Source organism: Corythoichthys intestinalis, chromosome 3 (genome assembly GCF_030265065.1).
Source record: "Corythoichthys intestinalis isolate RoL2023-P3 chromosome 3, ASM3026506v1, whole genome shotgun sequence".
Lineage (NCBI taxonomy): Eukaryota > Metazoa > Chordata > Actinopteri > Syngnathiformes > Syngnathidae > Corythoichthys > Corythoichthys intestinalis.
The window spans coordinates 32118965-32138489 of NC_080397.1; the positions used below are offsets into that span (position 1 = coordinate 32118965).

The following is a 19525-nucleotide window of genomic DNA, read 5'->3' on the forward strand; positions in this document are numbered from 1 at the left end:
TAATCTGTGCTAATGCCATACACTGGAGAATGTGTGCACACTCCAAATAGACAATACATAAGAGCACACCAAGACCGCGGAATGTGTACGTTTGTGAATGCACAGACAGAACAGTTTTGATCAAATACCTTACTGGAGTGCGTTGTTCCCTCTAAGCTGCGCGCGTACGCAATCACGCACTCTTTGCACATACTCAGCGCTGTTGTTGTAAATATTGGCGTTAGAATATAACGTTACTAACGGTGTTATTTTCTTCAGTAGTAAGTAATCTAATTACTTTTCTCATCTTGGCAATGCCGTTAGCGTTACTGAGGCGTGAAAGGCGTGCGTTACTATGCGTTACGATGTTGGTTGACTGATGCGAGAAAAGTCTGGAAAAAGACGGACTCACGGAGACGAGAGAGCAGAGCAGGAGTGGGGAGGAGGCAAGGGAGTGTGACGCCATTGCAAACGCGATGCCACTATTGGTGGCTCCAATAAAGCCTGAGTTATGCTCCCGAGTTGCGGTGACGGCGCAGCGACTACGGCGTCATTCGACATTCAATGGTTCTCAGGCCAGGTGATGCGTTGCCCTGTAATTCACCGCCAAGCCACTAGAGGGGTGTTGTGTTATGTTTGTACGGTTTTGTGGCATGCTTGTTGACTTCCCCTTGTCCAGTTTAACGGAGAAAAAAATAAACAATGCAAGATGGAACGCTTGAATGTGGATCTTCAACTCATCAACATTGAATAAATGATGATCATACAAATGTTGAGGCGCAGGCGATGCAGAAGACTGTTTCGAGGCGGTCTGTCCAACTTTTGATGCCGCATAGAGTTTTAGCCTCGGGTGAAAAACGAACTAGCTGTGGCGGCTAGCTTCAAACTGGCGTCGCGCACTGCGTCCAGCGTTTTGTCCGAGGTCCGCAAAGCCCTCCAGCCCGATTTGTTTGCCGTGTCCTACAACCAGCCATAGCAGATTTCTGGCGTCTATGGAACTTCCCAAACTACGTTGGAAGCCTTGATGTTAACGTTATCATAAAAAACACCGAGGCACTCTCTATCAGTGATGATGTATGGTGTGTGAACTGTCTGTTATTGAAAATTAAAGATCAAAACAACTCTTTTGACACCAAACCTGCGCTTTATTCTTCATGTACTTGAAGTGTGACACGTAAATAAGTCACACACAGCAAACATATGTACACAATAAATGATGAAGTGCACCAACCAAAAATACGACGTAAAGTGATAAAAAGCTGGCCGTTTTTGGCCGACTGGGTCACCGCTTCGTGTGGCCACTCGATTCCGAACACACGCATCTCGGTGGTTCTTCCATTTCTTTATTCAATCGCTGACCTTCCCATTTGGCAAACTTTATGATGTCTTGACGAGACTTGCTCTTCGATGATACTCCTGTCGGCTTGGTCCATTTTTGCCTCTAGAAAAATGTTTTACAATGGTGGTGATTTCGCACTGAACCGGAAACAACAATCTGAGCGAACCAATCACAGTCCATTTCCGGTACGTCATATGCATTGACGTGACGCTAGGGCAGTACTTCTCAAATAGGGGGGCGGGCCCCCCCAGGGGGGTGCAGAGCAATGCTGGGGGTGGCGCTTCTGACCTTACTTTTTTGCCGTAATAGAATGAAGTGTGATTTCACATCCACTCAGTGGGTGGCATGCAGTGGTGCTCCAATTTTCAGCATGTGCGCAGTATTTTCGAACCAAAGAAGAGCACACAGCAAAGAGCACTGGAGATACGAAAGGATAAGACGAGGAAATATGACAAGTTGCATGTAGCATTTGACTTTTTTAAAAAATAATTTTTATTTTTCTTAATTTCTACACACGAACACAAAATACAATACTCCCCTCAAAGGAGCAATTACCACCACCCAACAAGGGAAGAAACCGCAACTGAACAACTCACCCAAGTAGAGAAGAAAAGAAAAGAAAAAAAAACAAAAAAAAAACATAAAAACATAAAATAAACTACGTGTGCACCAAATGAGCCTGTGGTTCTCCTCCAAAGTTCCATTTTGTTCAAATTTTCCCCTGTATGTCAGCCACTTCCTCCAGTTTTTCCAAAACAAGTTTTCTTTTATCTTCAGCCTATATGTTAGCCGTTCCATCTCAAGTATTTCATCCACTATTGACAGTCATTGTTCATATGTTGGAGATTCAGTTCTTAACCAGTTCTTAGTTATGGCCTTCTTCCCAGCCACAAGAATTTTCACAATGTAATGGTCAGCCTTTTGTAAAAATCCTCGAAAAGTCCCAGATATAACACCTGACAGGATTTGGGGATCGTGTATCCCAATACATCGCAGAGAACTGAGTGAACTTTCTCCCAGAATGGTTGTATATTTCTGCATGTCCAAAATATATGTGTATGATGTGGATTTATAGCTTTGCACAATCTGCAGCCAAATTGTTGGTTGTGCATTTGTTTACTTTTAATTTTTGGTGTAATGAAATATCGAATTAGATTTTTCCAATTAAATTCCTTCCATTTAGGAGATTGTGACGTTGATAAATGTATTGCCACATATTGTTCCATTTCTTCTCCGGTATCAGTTCACCCAGCTCTCTTTCCCATTTCATTTTCACGTACAGTGTTGAATCAGTTGCGGAATCTCTCAAAATACTGTAAATAGTTGACACAGTTTCTGGGATATTATTGTCATAGGATTGCATTAGCAGGTGTATTATAAGGTGTACTTTGTCCTCACTTATTTTAATATCTTTATTGTGATAATCACGTATTTGCAGATATCTAAAAAAAAATCCTGATTAGCTAGATTGTATATATTTCTCAGTTCTTGGAAACTTTTTATTTCTCCCCTTTCAACAACCTTACATATAGCTGTAATTCCCTTATCTGTCCATGTCTTGAACCCCTCATCCAGTTTTCCCGGTAGGAATTTTTCATCAAATGCTATTCATTTTAATAGACCCATTTCTTTACCTATCTTTAAGTGCTTCACTATGGAGTACCATATATTTAATGTAAAGGATACCACCACATTGCCAGCACAATCCTTACTTTTTTGAGTTGAGTTATCATGCTGTCCAATTCTTGATTGTATCGGGTATTTCAATGAGTTAACTTCCATATCCTTCCATTTCGCTTTATATCCCTCGTTACACCAACCAATCAAATATCTCAACTATGCGGCTTGGAAGTAGTGTTTCAAATTAGGAAGCGCCCATCCGCCTTTATCTTTACTTATTTGTAATGTAGTGTATCTTATTCGTGGACGTTTACCTTCCCATAAAAATCAGGATATGGCCTTATCCCACTTGACAAATTGGTCTTTTGGAATATTTACTGGCAAGGACAAAAATAAAAAAAGTAGACATGGCAAAATATTCATCTTTACAACGTTCACTCTATCACATAAACCCAGTGGGTAGGTAGACCACCTTTCCATATCCTCCTTTATGATCTTATCTATTTTTGGATGATTACTTTCATATAGTTTTGAAAAATCTTTTGTTATTTTTACGCCCAAATACTTAATTGATTTTGCATCCCAATTTATTCGCCATTTTCTTAGGTCTTGAGTGGTAAGTCATTGAAGATAAGGAGTTGGGTTTTGAGTATGTTTATTTTATAACCCGAAAGCAAACCAAATAAATTCAGTATTTGTGAAAGGTGTAGAAAATTCTTAAATTACAGTGTCAATTAATATGTAATTTTATAACTGATATAATCTAGTTAATTTGACCAACAAAATTGTTTCCTGTACCATTTTGCAACGTAACTCAATGAACAACAGGTGTCTAGCCAATAATACGGTACAGTTCACTTCACTTACACTGAGCAGCCAATCATAGCATTGACAATGACCGTACAAGTTAGCTAGCTAAAAACAGTGCAGCGGAGTTAAGAGACACAAATGCAAACCCCTTATCATGCGGAAAGGAACGGGCAGCGATATTACACTCATCAAGCCAAAGCATAAAAGAAACGTGGTTCTTTTAAGATGGAATGGCTGTCGGAGTACGTGCAAATAGAAGAACAAGCAGTGAAACTGAGGGAGATTTTTTTCAGTATTTTGTTGTTTTTTTTTTTTTAACTTGTCCTGTATACACTGCAAATTTATAATGTCTTAATCAGATAATTTTTCTTAAATCTATTCAAATCATTTTCTCCATCTTGTTTGAATGTTAAAGACTAGTTAACAAATGAATGCGAAAGATTATTCCACTTACTTTGAGTCAGTATTAATATTTGTTTATATTAAGTCCGTATATCTAAAAGTTGGTAGTTTTTCACCTAAATCAAGAATAGTTTGCTTACAAATAATGTTTTGAACAATATCTATTATTGAATTAAGAACATTTCAGACTAACAAGCTTTTTCTCCGATTAAACGTTTCGCTCAAAAAAAGTCTATTTTCAGCTAGCTATTTTTCTTATTTCAAGAAATCTAAGTGAGGGAAATCTACCTGAAGCAAAGGCAGATAATTTCACTAATTTGTAGTAGATTTACACTGAAAACAAGTGAATTTAGGTTTTTTTAAGGAGGTGTGTTTTTGCAGTGTAGCTGCTCAGACACGGAGAATAGGAATCTTGAGTGTCCTTATTGACTGAACAGTTTTAATATGCTGTAATCCCATTGTGGTTGTTCATTATGTTTGTTTTTTAATTAGCTCACCCATGCTACAACTGGACCTTGCCCAGGCCAAAGGAGGACTCTTCCTATGGTTAAAGCAAGACTCCCACATTTAACATAGTACACATCTCATGAAATATACATTTTAATTTCTCATTCTAAATGGGCCAAATCAATTATATTTAAAATAAACTAAAGAAAATTGCTGCTGTAATTTAATTTTTTAATAAGCCATGTAACTTGCTATGATCCAAGGTTTTAAACAGGCGTGATATTGGCGTGTGGCCACAGTGTACACATCTGATGTTGCTCACCGTGGTCCGTGGTGTGCTCAGGGAGCTTGTGTGTCTGCTCAGACACATGAAAAATTAGAAGGAACATTGCTGGACTGATCTTTACAGAACAGAAAATGGACAACTTCATCATTCCAAAATTACACCAAAATGTACACGTAGGCCTAAATAGGTGACATACTGACCTGAACTGATGTAATCCCCTGCCATAATCCTATTTATTGAGTTAATTCCAGTATATTCTTGAACCTAACTCAGTGGGATTTGTGTCCAGATGCTTTCTCCCTCATCACTGAAGTGCACTCACAACAAGGCCAGATAACTACGTGTTGCAAATGCCTTTTTATTCATCGTGATTTACCAGATCATTCTACAATCAAAGCAATTTGAGAGGAAGTAGAGATTAATTCCGGGGAACAGTTTATGTTTTAGAGTCTGGTTTAGCCCCAGGAATACTGATTGAGACACAGATATTTGCTTGTCTCTACCGTGCAAGCCAAATACTTTCACCCCCTTTGGCCCACTGCCATGTGCACAGGATGGCTCAAAGGATGTGTTGTTCTCTGGATACGCTGGGTTTTTGCCTCTGACTCGGCTGTCCACTGTTGTGATAACACAGTTCCAGACATATCACAGCACCTGGAGGTCATTCACAGAAAACCTTAATGACACCCCTACTGACCAGATCAGCCACGAACAGGTGAGCAATTTTATGGGTCCTCCTTTTTCATCCAGTTTCCCCGAAATAGGCCAGTAGCTCAGTGTTGCAGTATTTACCCTTCATCGGTCGATACTCTTTAATCCCAGAGATGATGTTTTCTCTCATGAACTTGAAATAGCTCTTCCTCTTCCCTAGAGAAGCCAATGGCCCATTACTCTTTATTAGCTCTTAGCATCTTAAACGTGGCCATCCATTAAGAGAACTGCAACAAACATTCCCTCCAGTTCCCTTTGCCAACATCCACTCAAACATACACAGAAACATTTAAGATGAACGTTAATCAGGAGCAATAAATGCATATTCAATTCCGCTCATGTCAAAGATTTAGTGGCACATTTTCCTTTCAAAACTTCTCATTATAGTGCTACCTTCCCCCTTGATTGTACTTATCATCCAGGCGGACTCCACGGACTTGTATCTGCCTGAATGATTCTTTTTCTATGGAGGCTGGCAAGGACTAATACCATACTGTGTCATGTATTGATTTTTTCCATCTCCTCTTTTCTTGAATTTCTCGGTTACTCAAATGCATAAATCATCCCCAAATGATACCTAAAGGAAATATTGTATTTATTATTCTTGAGACACAGTCAGAAATTCAATAGCCTTTATTAATTGAACATGGTGAGAAATATGATGCAGGCGATTCAATGGGACGAGTGCACTTTCGCTCATTCCTCATGTTTAAAACTGTCTTCTTGGCTGTCCTGAGGAATTCGGTGCGGTTGTTTGTTCAGTAACTACTCTTAAACCATCTGAAAAAAAAAAACCTTTTGGATTTTGATTATCATTGAAAACTAAGGTAATGGTACTATATATTCCAGACTGTACATAGCTCCATAATGTACATAGTTTAAGTCAAGCTAGTCAAAAGTATCTCATGATGACAAAAATACCTGTAGGTTGCACCAGATTATTACAGTACATTATAACATTATCACATTTTTTTGGAAAATGTACAGTGGGGCAAATAAGTATTTAGTCAAGCACTAATTGTGCAAGTTCTCCCACTTGAAAATATTAGAGAGGCCCGTAATTGTCAACATGGGTAAACCTCAACCATGAGAGACAGAATGTGGGGGAAAAAAAACAGAAAATCACATTGTTTGATTGTTAAAGAATTTATTTGCAAATCATGGTGGAAAATAAGTATCTGGTCAATACAAAAAGTTCATCTTAATAGCTTGTTATGTACCATTTTTTGGCAATAACGGTGGCCAAACGTTTTCTGTAACTCTTCACAAGCTTTTCACACACTGTTGCTGGTATTCTGGCCCATTCCTCCATGCAGATCTCCTCTAGAGCAATGATGTTTTGGGGCTGTCGTTGGGCAACACGGACTTTCAGCTCCCTCCACAGATTTTCTATGGGGTTGAGATCTGGAGACTGGCTAGGCCACTTCAGGACCTTGAAATGCTTCTTACGAAGCCACTCCTTTGTTGCCATGGCTGTGTGTTTGGGATCATTGACATGCTGAAAGACCCAGCCACATCTCATCTTCAATGCCCTTGCTGATGGAAGGAGATTTTCACAAAAAAATCTCTCGATACATAGCCCCATTCACTCTTTCCTTTACACAGATCAGTCGTCCTGGTCCCTTTGCAGAAAAACAGTACCAAAGTATGATGTTTTCACCCCCATGCTTCACAGTGGGTATGGTGTTCTTCGGCTGCAATTCAGTATTCTTTCTCCTCCAAACACGAGAACCTGTGTTTCTACCAAAAAGTTCTATTTTGGTTTCATCTGACCATAACACATTCTCCCAGTCCTCTTCTGGATCATCCAAATGGTCTTTAGCGAACCGCAGACGGGCCTGGACGTGTACTGGCTTCAGCAGGGGGACACGTCTGGCAGTGCAGGATTTGAGTCCCAGGCGGCGCATTGTGTTATTGATAGTAGCCTTTGTTACTGTGGTCCCAGCTCTCTGTAGGTCATTCACTAGGTCCCCCCGTGTGGTTCTGGGATTTTTGCTCCCCGTTCTTGTTATTATTTTGACGCCACGGGGTGAGATCTTGCATGGAGCCCCAGATCGAGGGAGATTATCAGTGGTCTTGTATGTCTTCCATTTTCTAATAATTGCTCCCACAGTGGATTTCTTTACACCAAGCGTTTTACTTATTGTAGATTCAGTCTTCCCAGCCTGGTGCAGGTCTGCAATTTTGTCTTTGGTGTCCTTCGACTGCTCTTTGGTCTTGGCTATAGTGGAAATTGGAGTGTGACTGACTGAGTTTGTGGACAGGTGTCTTTTATACTGATACTGAGTTAAAACAGGTGCCATTAATACAGGTAACGAGTGGAGCCTCGTTAGATCTCGTTAGACCTCGTTAGAAAAAGTTAGACCTCTTTGACAGCCAGAAATCTTGCTTATTTGTAGGTGACCAAATACTTAATTTTCACTCTAATTTGGAAATAAATTCTTTAAAAATCAAACAATGGGATTTTCTGTTTAACCCCCCACCCCCCCCACCCACATTCTGTCTCTCATGGTTGAGGTTTACCCATGTTGACAATTACAGGCTTCTTTAATCTTTTCAAGTAGAAGAACTTGCACAATTGGTGGTTGACTAAATACTTATTTGCCCCACTGTATGTCTTTCACCAGGCAGCTGTACACAGTCATTTGTACTTCTTAAAAGGAAAAGGATAGTTGCATTATTTACAGTCGAAACCGCATTCATGGCCAGCAGCAATGCAAAGTCCAGCAGTGGCAATGCTAATTTAATATCTGGTTATATTAGCATGTGACAACGTTACAGCACTTCAGCTCAACAACGTTTTACGTAGCATGTTTGTACTCACAATTTTGGGTAATAGTCTGCTCCCAACTATCCTGTTTGCTTAGCTTAACTCTAGTAGCTTGGCATTGTCCATTTTATCTTCTGGCTTTGGTTGATACTGTTTAGTTTTCAGAGACCAAGTTGTCTTCCAGTTTGCCTCCAAAGGGTTCGTGAATTGTCCTTTCTCTCCTCAGGTCTTATAACTTCTTTCTCTCGGCTCCGAAGAAAATTTTAGAGTGTCCAGATTTCTGTAGCTAGGTACTTGTATAGCTTAAAAAAGTACCTCTGAAAGCTTGAAAAAATAAGGCGAAACCTTAGAAAAACGATGATCTGAAAGGATCTTGAAACCCACATTGAAATTGTAAATCAACTCCAAATCGATAATCCTTTCTAACTGTTATTCTTACTGGTTTGATTCATATCTTAAATGTTCATATGTAGGTACAGTTATACCTCAACATACAATCGCTTCGACACACAATCTTTTCAACATCCGACGTAAAATTTGACTCGCCATTTATTTCTACATCCGACGACCTGCTCTAAATATGACGATTTATGACAGCGCTGCAGTTTCTTTGTTTTCCCGCAAGACGGACCCACAGCGGATTTTCTTGTGAGAGAAATCAACATGGATTTCAATCATGTTAGTGCAGGTGGTGAAAAAAAGGAAAAAAGTGATGCTTACTATTGAAATGAAGATGGAAATTATAGAAAAACATGAGCATGGTGTGTGCATCCATGAACTGGCTCGACAATACTCCTCCGACCTCCGTTCGCCAGTCTTTTTAAGTTAAGGTGACAGTTATTATTGTGGTACCATCGCCAAAGAGATCGCCAGCTTCATCAGGTTTTTTTTTTTTTTTTTTTTCAGAACTTGTGCAACACAACATGCCTACTGTGTGTCGAAGTTGACGCCAGCAACAACAGAACGTTAAAAGAGAAAGTAAAATCTCAGCTGCAACTTTTTTATTCTGTTACGTTATCCTCGCGTGCGTTCAGGTACAGCACACAAAATACGTCTGCCACATTAGAATCCGATTCATTACGTTATTACAGGAATTATTAATATATTATTATTCCAATTTTTATTTATTATTATTTTTTTGCTATGTGTAATTGCCATTTTTAATAGTACCAGCAGTGTTTATTAAGGATTTAGTGTAGGTTTTCAGGCTGTGGAACGAATTAATGGAATTATAATGTTTTCTTATGGGAAAATCCTGATCGACATACGACCATTTTGACTTACAAACAAGGTCCGTGAACGAATTAACTTTGTATGTAGAGGTACCACTTTATACTGTATTTATGTTCTAAGATCACTCTTTCTTGATGCTTCATGATCACAACCCTCTTGAGGCTGGTTGTGGGTAATGTTTACTCCATGATTGGCCCATGTTAAATAATATTTCAGAGGTTGTAAGATTCTAAATTTTCAACATTATATAAGACACTCCTGTGTCAAAGGGGCATGTCCAGTCAAACTATGAAAAAACTGTAACTTATAGTCCGGGAAATACAATATCAATGAACATATATAGTCATTTCACTATACACCTTGAAGCCATAACATTTACTTGTGCTGATTTCTGTTTAGTGTCCGAACCTTTCCTCTTGTAAATCTTGTGACATGTTTGATGAAGCAGAAACTGACCAGCCAGTCACCCAGGCAGCTATTCCGCTGTGTCCCCCTAGCTGTATATTATTTTAGAAATGGGAAGAAGGAACATGGTCTTTCTTTCCCTGGCGTCTGTCTTAGTTGGATGTTCATTTACTTTGCTTTTTGCTCCACCAGTCCCATTTCAGCTCTACATGACCTCATGTAGTTCCCTAGAGCTGGACTAAGTAAGTCTATACGATGCTCGGTAGCTTTCACTCATCTCATACATTCCTCCTCTCCCTCGGTATAACCCTTAACTCAATATCTTTGTTGGCTTAATGTATTTTCCAGGCAATTGGGTGAGATTTAGGTACCTTGGGTTTAGTTAGGATTAAATTCAACCAGTGCTGCAACTTGCATTTTTTAAGGGATTCATTATCTTATTTTCTGTTGTGTATTCATATCTGATGACTTGGTTATTCAATAGAATCTTCAGTGGAATGCTTGACGACAAAAATATTTGTCATCTGCAGCCCTACTCTTAATGCTGCATCAGTCAAAGGACAGAATCATCTTCAATTTGGTCAGCAAATGTGGTTTTCTAAATACTGTAGTGTTGGGGAAGAGTCTTTTTTTTATATGAAGACAAAGAGAATGAGATAAGCACATATTGTACTCGCATTAAATTTTCTTCCCTAGCTCAGCATTATGGCCGCTATTATTTTACAATTAAATTACATCAGATAGGTTAATTTAATTATGCATGTTGTAGATTACAATTTGTATGCTGAATCAGATATTTTTCTCATTTGTCTTATTTCTATTCTCTTAGAGCATTATTATTTCATCGCTTCTTTGTTTAAGAAATATGAATAGCAAATTCTAAAATGTATAATTAATGCAACTGTTTCCTGAACTATCGCCAATAATATTGCACTTTTAAATTGTTATCTTCAAAATTCTTTATTTTGAACAAGTCAATGTTCAAAATTTTAATGTTCATTCAAATGTTAATTTTGATTCATGACAGGATTTGGTGGATAAGTGCTTGAGGCTTGATATATTAGGCATTGTTAGTTCTGAGATAACGACAATTTGACACTTCTTTGCCTCTGTATAGTGCTGCCTGCAAGTGAGCTTTCCCAAAATGTTTATTACCAGTCACCATTGCAATAGGACAGCTCAACATTTTGACTAACATATTCATGAATGACTTTCAAACACATTTTTTTCAAATTCTCCTCTATTTACCACTGCGCAGTAATTTGAAACAGTTTAGACTGATTCATCTAGTCTTGACCATTTTCCCCTTGCTGGCATCATTATTATCAGTATTACCACAGTGGCCCCACAGAGCTTAAAAATAGTCAATCTCGTCGAGAATTTCATCACTGTTGGATAATGATTTTTTGATCACATGCTGAAAAGTGGATATTCTGGTTAGCGTAGATGTAATGCTTTGAAAAGTAATTTTGTTTTGATTTAAAAATCAAACCTAGTCGCCGTTTGTGTTTGCTACAAAATGTAATGGAATTAATTGTCCAATATATCAGTTGAACATCGCCATCGCAATGTGCCCATGAGCTATAGTCCTAACGCAAGATGTGCGATTGTTTTTTTTTTTCAACGTAAACTTTTGTCTTGCTTTATAAAAGCAGAAATTGTGCAGAGGCATGGTTTCCTGGATTTCTTTTATATACACCAATCTTCATCATTCACAGATAAACCCCCTTAGCCTGGATTAAATGCTATTATATCAATACTCTGGACGTCCCGATCGCAAATTTTTGCACCTGAGTCACCTGATATTGAGAATTTGCTGATACCGAGTCCTAATCCGTTACCAAAAAAAAAGTTTTTTTTGTTTGTTTTTGTTTTGCCACTTACGCTGTCGAAAACAGCCTCTCACTCACACAATAAATGAGTTGCCACAGCACATTTCAGATTTTGCACCAAGCTTAACGATGATTAACACATTTGTTCCTTTGATCGTAGAGCAGAGGTGGGCAAACCGGTCCTCGAGGGCCTTAGTGGGTCCTGGTCTTTGTTCTAACTGACCCAGCACAGATAGTTTAACCAATGCGGTTTCAGCAGAACTGCGAAGCACCTGACAGCAATCGACTGATTGCACTTGTAAAACAGCAGATTGGTGAAAAGGTGTCCTCTTAATGGGTTGCAACCAAAGCCCGCACCCACTGCGGCCCTTTGTGGAATAGTTTGCCCACCCCTGTCGTAGAGGGACTGACGCGTCTCTGGCCAGATCAAAGCTACAAACCTGTCAGTTATCATTAACTTTAAGTACCAAACGCCAGCTGCACTGGTGACCAAGTACGAGCGTGAAGCCGAAAAACATAAATACATATTTTTTTAAAATTAAAAACCCAATCCTTTTCACCTGATTCCGATCCACTAAAAAATGGCGCGATAGGCCCAATTTCCAATCCCATGATCAGATCAGGACATCTCTAATAAATATAATGCGGTCATAGTGAGTCGACCAAATTTTTCCCATTCCCATTTTTCCATTCAAGTCATCTGGTGAAAATTCTTCTAGTTTTAATATTGCAATATATATCGCAAACCCCTCAAAAGTTGCATTGTCAGTTTTTTCCAATATCGTTCAGCCCTAGCATATACTGAAATCCATGCCTGTTGTTTTGTGTACTTAGAATAAGTATAGACAGACAAAGAACTTTACATCTGCAGTGTAAATAGTAAATTAGAGCAAAGGCAGTGAGGTCTACTAGTAGATACTGGGGGCCTTTTACTTTGTTTTGCTTTGACTTGAAGGCTCAGACTAAGCTCAGCAATGTTGTTACCCTGGGACTCTGAGACAAGTCTTTGTTCCTGTCTGGCTTTGCGCTCGCACATTTGTTAGCAATATAACAATGCCTACAACGATGTATCTTGTCAACAAACACCTCTAACCTGCTGCCTGTTTTTTCCCCTCTGTGATTCCATCCTCATTTTGCACTCAAAGGCAGTCTGGATGTGATGCAAGGAGGTGATGCTGGAAGTCAAATCATTACTACATTTTGGTTTAGGGTCCTTAGTTACTGTAGTTTGTCACAAAATAAAATTGTAGCGTTGATCAGTGCAAATAAATCATGTGGTGGATTATATTCGAACGGCCCGCTGCAAAAATATAATCACAGATCAGACGGGATTTGTGAAGGTCAAAATCAATTCAGCCATTTCTGATGTATACGTTAATGTTTTCTTGATCAGGATGTCCTGGGAAATAATAAGGTAAATATTTAAATTTTTAGGCTCAATGAAGATTTTTTGTTTAAAAAAAAAAAGGTTTTATGCAGCATTTGTTATTATTTTTGTTGAACATGAAGTGTACTGTATTTCTTCGAGGGTCCTATTGACCCACAGTGTATACATTCTCTAAGTTATCTGGAGTGAGGAAAAAACTGTACAACATTAAAAATGTAACATGAAACCTTTTGATACATTTCACACTTTACATTAAACTTGTGATTTAATTTATTCCATTGATTTGTATTAAATCAAGACAGTAAAAATACAGTTTAATTTTAGTCCAGTAACATTTCAACTTCACAATCAGGCTTTTCTCTAGAAACCAACCAAAAAAATGTAAAAGTGGAAAAAAAAACCCCCAAACAAACAGGTTAAAAAAATCAGCTAACAAATGCCAAGTCTAACCCCAACAGCAATATTATTCACTGTCTGGTCTTGAAAGGTTGCTGATTGCTTTAGTGATTGGAGAAGGAATGCTGATTTGCATTGTAGTTCAGAAAAGCTTAGCATAGCTTGGCTTTACTATTCTCTTCTCTTCTGCAGTGGCCGACAGCCGAGTCGTAGACGGACTGCAGCGATATACTTCGATTCCTACATATCTACCTGTCACGTACCAGGTGCTCAACAGTGATTTAGTGTTCTTTCTAAAAGAAAGCAATCAAGACTTCATGAGGAACTCTAGCCTGATGTCACGCACTGAGTCTTTCTTCATCTACCAGGCCAGGAGTTTGCCCTCAGTGAACTCCAGCTATGGGCCCCTGTCTGTGGAGCAACCGATCCCCTTAGAACTCCTCCAGAGCCCAGGATCCTTTCCTGCTTCTTCACTTTTTACAGTTAATTGGAAGGTTCAGACTTTTATCATGAATACCAAGATTCATCTGGCCAAGCCCAAAGTTCAGGTTCTATTTTACATTGCAGGCAGGGACTGGGATGACTACAGTGCCATCAACAAGCTTCCCTGTGTGCACATGTTTGCATTTCATGAGACCCAAGAGGTGCACGGAACCTGCCAGCTGAAGGGGGAGCTGGGTCTTTGCGTGGCTGAGCTGGAGCCCTTGGCCAGCTGGTTCAGCCCCCCGAGTGTCGTACCAGGACGCCAACGGAGCCTGGAAGCATCTGAGGGTACCCCAGTGGAACTTTACTACATCCTGCAATCCACAGAGGGAGGCGAATGCCATTCAGATGAGGCCAAGAAGGAAAACTTCCTCCGCTCAAGCCAGGAAGGATTGTTTGGTTCCTATACTTCCACACCTCTAAGAAGAATCGGCGGTGTGAGACTCTACCAAAATCCCATCCCCCTCCAATTGGCTGAACACAGACTGGATCACAACTTTATGGTTTTGGTGCCTGCCACACCAGTGAGTCAGAGAGAAACTGTCTCAACCTATGTCACCGTATCAGCCTATTCTTCTGTGGAAATGTTCACTCTCAGGTAAGAATGAACATTTTTTTATTGCTGTTGTGTGCCCTATCTAAGCGGATATTAACTCAGTTCATGAATGCATTGAAAGACAAACAAACATAACGGTTAAAAAAAATACAGGAGAATACTGGCAACTACGGTTGCCAGAACTATACAGTTAAAAAATGGCAAAAGCAGAAAAAGTTAACTGTCAAATTAACAACAAACTACTGGAAAAATATCTGTGTTTTAACTGTACTTTTACATTGAATGATTTAAAAAGTATGTATGTGTAAACTGTTCTAATGGTGGTGATATCACAGCGCTTCTTTTCTTGTTCTCCCCCCTCTCCAGTTGGGGTTTGAACTAAAGAGAGACCGATTATCAGCCGGGCTGATAACAGGCGCCGATATTTGGAAATTTAACGTACAGTGGTGCCTCGACATATAAGTGCTTCGACACACAATCTTTTCGATATCCGACGTAAAATTTGACTCGCCATTTGTTTCTACATCTGACGACATGCTCAAAATGCGATGATTTATGACGGCGCCGCAGTTTTTTTGTTTTCTCGCAAGAAGGCTCCTTTTCTTGTGAGAGAAATAAGCATGGGTTCCAAGAATGTTAGTGCAGGGTAAGTAAAAAATAAAAGGTGAGGCTTACCATTGAAATGAAGATGGAAATGATAGAAAAATATGAGCATGGCATGCGCGTCTGTGAACTGGCTCGATAATACGACCGTAGAATGTCTTCGATCTCGACGGTCCTCCTCCGAACTCCATTCGCCAGTCTTTCTAAATCAAGGTGACAATTCTTATTAGGGTTGTTCTGATCATATTTTTTTGCTCCCGTTCCGATCCCGATCGTTTTAGTTTGAGTATCTGCCGATCCCGATATTTCCCAATCCGATTGCTTTTTTTTTTTTTTTTTTTTTGCTCCCGATTCAATTCCAATCATTCCCGATAATTTTTCCCGATCATATACATTTTGGCAATGCATTAAGAAAAAAATGAATACAACTCATACGAATATATACATTCAACATACAGTACATAAGTACTCTATTTGTTTATTACGACAATAAATCCTCAAGCTGGCATTTACATTATTAACATTCTTTCTGTGAGAGGGATCCACGGATAGAAAGACTTGTAATTCTTAAAGGATAAATGTGACTTTGTATATTGTGACTAAATATTGCCATCCAGTGTATTTGTTGAGCTTTCAGTAAATGATACTGTAGCTATTTAACTTCTGCCCAAATGCATGATGGGAAGTGCAATCATGACTGTGCTTAGTGGTACCAGTTGATATATCTTCTCTGCGTTGGGAAATAACATAGGGTGTTGAGAAAAAGAACAACTACTACCTTTCTTCCCCACATTGCTTCCCACAATATTTCTAATTGTTGAGAGAGGGATTGTAAGGCTTTAGCCAATTAAAAAAAGGCTTCAAAGGCTGCCAAAATTATCTCTACTCATTTTATGTTGCCTTTTAGCTCTATGTATACGTACGTACAATGGTGCCGTTATAGATTGGACGCGACTATGCGTGAGCGGGTAGTGCAGCGCATGCGTTAATTGCGGTAAATATTTTAATGTTATTACCGCCATTAACGCGATAAATTTGATAGCCCTACTTTAAGCCAAAACTAAAGACTCTGGAAGAGTGTAAGACATTTTGTCTGTAACGTTAAATACGATTAGAAAACGATTTAGTAAAAAAAATATATATATATATATACATATATACATATGTATATATATATATATATATATATATATATATACATACATATAAATATTAAAAAAGGCATGTCCAATATTTTTTTGCCGATTCCAATACTTTGAAAATGACGTGATCGGACCCGATTGATCGGGATGACATCTTTAATTCTTATTATTGTAACATCTCCAGCTTCGCCAGGTTTTTAATCATTTATATCAGAACTTGTGCAACACAACATGCCTATTGTCCGCCACTGTTGAACATGAAAAGTGAAAGTAAAAAGTCCCCTCTCACTCTGTATAGTCAGCCATGCGGTGTGTTCAGGTACACCACGCAAAACACATCCGCCACATAAAACCCGATTCGTCACATTATTACAGGTATTATTAATATCATGATTAATATTATATCTATTCTGATTTTTATTCATAATTTATTTGTTTTGCTCTGTGTAATTGCTATTTTCAATTGTACGAGCAGTATTTATAAAGGATTTAGTGTAGGTTTTCGGGCTCTGGAACAAATTAATGGTATTATAATGTATTCTTATGGGAAAATCCTGCTCGACATACGACCATTTCAACTTCAAAACAAGGTCCTGGAACAGGTTAACACATGTAGAGGTACCACTGTTTATCGGTATTGGCCTTTTTTTTTTTAAATCCGACCGGCCGATAAGAAGGAAATCAATTTAAAATTGGGTGATTTCAGCTCAGAGCATCTCTCTCCAGCACTAGTATTCACATTTTCTGTGGAGAATTTTCAGAGAGCTATTTGTTTAATCTTTTATTCAACTTTATAAGAGATGTTTCTAAGTCTGAGAAATTCAGGCACTTCTGGAGCTATTATTTAGTCTTTGTGTGATTCAGTCAACATCCTTCAGGCATTTCAATGAAGTTCAGTTTTTGCTAAAGTTGCACCGATACCGATACCAGTATCGGCAGGGGGCGCCGATCCGGGCCGAATTGGTGGTATCGGTATCGACGAGTACCAACATTTAGGGCGCCGATATCATTTACTGGCATCATTTGAACGCAAATATACTGTACTCCCCACATGAGCTAACTTCCCAAATCTTTACATCTGTATGTCTTTGTCTCGAAATTACCAAACGCAATTTACACCTTCGTCTTCATTACTACGGATGTACACTACAACGCATAACCGCGATGTTACGCTGCTCACTTAACACAGTATTTACAAAAGATTAGCATGCGTAAGCTAACGCTTGATGTTGTCGCGCCGATGGGATCAGTAAGGTTAAGACCGTGGGAGACTAAGCAAACTCATGGTTTCATGATGAACAATGAGTGGCAAATTAAGAGCGCCGTACTTCAAACTCATCCTGTTTATGAAAGTCGATTGTAATATGCTGGTGTTGTGCAGTAATGAGCAGAAGGGACTTCTGTGGCCAGAAAACACTCAAGCGGCGCAGCGCGCACACTAGATATCATCAAATAGCAATCTAGATGTCCTATGTTAGATCCCATGCCAACTCTCGTGCGCACACACTAGATATCATCAAATAGCAACCTAGATGTACTTTATTAGATCCCATGCCATTAGCTGCGTGAGGCCAGAGCGACGCGTAGTCCATAGACTACATTGATTAAATAGAAACCGCCATGACTGAATGGAAGTTAAGCAGGCCAAATCAACCCATACCAGCGACTATGGATAATGCTGCAAATACTGTTAATTCAGTACATGTTACAGATGGACTCTGACCACAAATATGCCTATATGGTAAATATAGCTGCTAAGAGAGCTGCAGCAATCAACAGTGTGACCCACTTTACAAACAGTAAAAATTGTTCTCAGCATTTATATACAAAATTTTTCTTCAGATCAGTAAGAAGTAAGCACATAAATATTATGCACTAAAATGCTTGTTTATATGATGGCACTGTTATTTTTGCTTGTTCGCAAAAATAAATAAATAATAATAATAATAACAGTTGTATTTTCAGTTTCAGAGCATTAAATATATTGAATTGTATCGAAAATCGTACCGAACCGTGACTTAACTGTATCGTTGCATCCCTTATACGCACATATATATATATATATATATATATATATATATATATATGTGTGTGTGTGTGTATTTTTTTTGCAAACAGAGTGGTATCGGAATGGTATCGGTATCGGCCGATACTGCACAGCCAGGTATCTGTATCGGTATCGGGCCCAAAAAATGGTATCGGTGCAACACTAGTTTTTGCATTATTAAATTTTTTTCACGCCAGTTTTTACACTTTTACGGCAAATGAATATTGGCTCCAAAAATCTGTTGTCGGACCCTCGAACTACTAATAATCGGTATCCATCCTAAAAAACCCATCTCTGTAGATCTCCTAACTTTGAACCGACATTGTCACTGTGGCTGACCGCCGAGCCAAGAGCACAGTAGAGCTTCACCTGAAAATATTTTTTTAGTTCTCAGGGAGTAATATTTTCCTAACTTATGTATATATTGTATATATACCTTATAATATGCTGCTGCACCTGAAATACAAGCATGCAGTTTAAGATCAAAATGTTTTTTTCCTGAAAATTGGACACAACCAGGTGTCAATGTTGCTACTATCTTTTCAATTAAATTCTAACTCCATAGCAAACTAGAAGGTTGTCAGTTTATGTCCTGGAAATAGCTTCATGGGAGGGTAATTGCAGGGTACACAGGAGTCAGAAATATCTGGCTAATTAACATGTGATGGAAATGAGGATGTCATTAATTAAAATACATGTCCATTAGTGTAATGACTGAAGCTGATTTTAATCACACTGGTTTAGAACATTTATAACCCAGAGGAGATGCTGCTGTAAGGGGTCAGGCCAATTTGTTTCCCCACATTGAGATAAACAAGCTTAGTGTTTCTGCTTTGGCAAATGGAAAAACCACTTTCAGAATGATTTGAGAGGGAGGCTTTGTATTCGTCTTTTGTGTTGCCAAGAAAGATTTTTTAACTCAACAAGAGGAAAATGTGTTTGGCTTTTCATTTAAGGACTTTCTTTGATCATGTAAGTACCAACTATGACTAATTTTTAAAAGCAATAGTTAAAAACTTTTCCTTTTTCAGAAAGGTTAACTGAGAGGATGAATTATTATTCAATCAGTCAAATGAG

At 38.7% G+C, this 19525-nt stretch overlaps 1 protein-coding gene across 2 annotated transcripts in view; it reads left to right on the plus strand.

Annotated features, from left to right (window-relative positions):
- The window catches only part of si:dkeyp-14d3.1 (transmembrane protein 132C), a 248783-nt gene that overhangs the window by 16638 nt on the left and 212620 nt on the right, over positions 1-19525 (plus strand). Inside the window, exons 2-3 of one of the 2 annotated variants that reach the window (XM_057831523.1) lie at positions 13810-13883; positions 13986-14698. In XM_057831523.1, the coding sequence (XP_057687506.1) occupies positions 13810-13883; positions 13986-14698 (787 nt within the window). Of the gene's footprint in view, positions 1-13809; positions 14699-19525 lie in introns of both variants that reach the window. The other variant, XM_057831522.1, reaches the window with a different exon arrangement.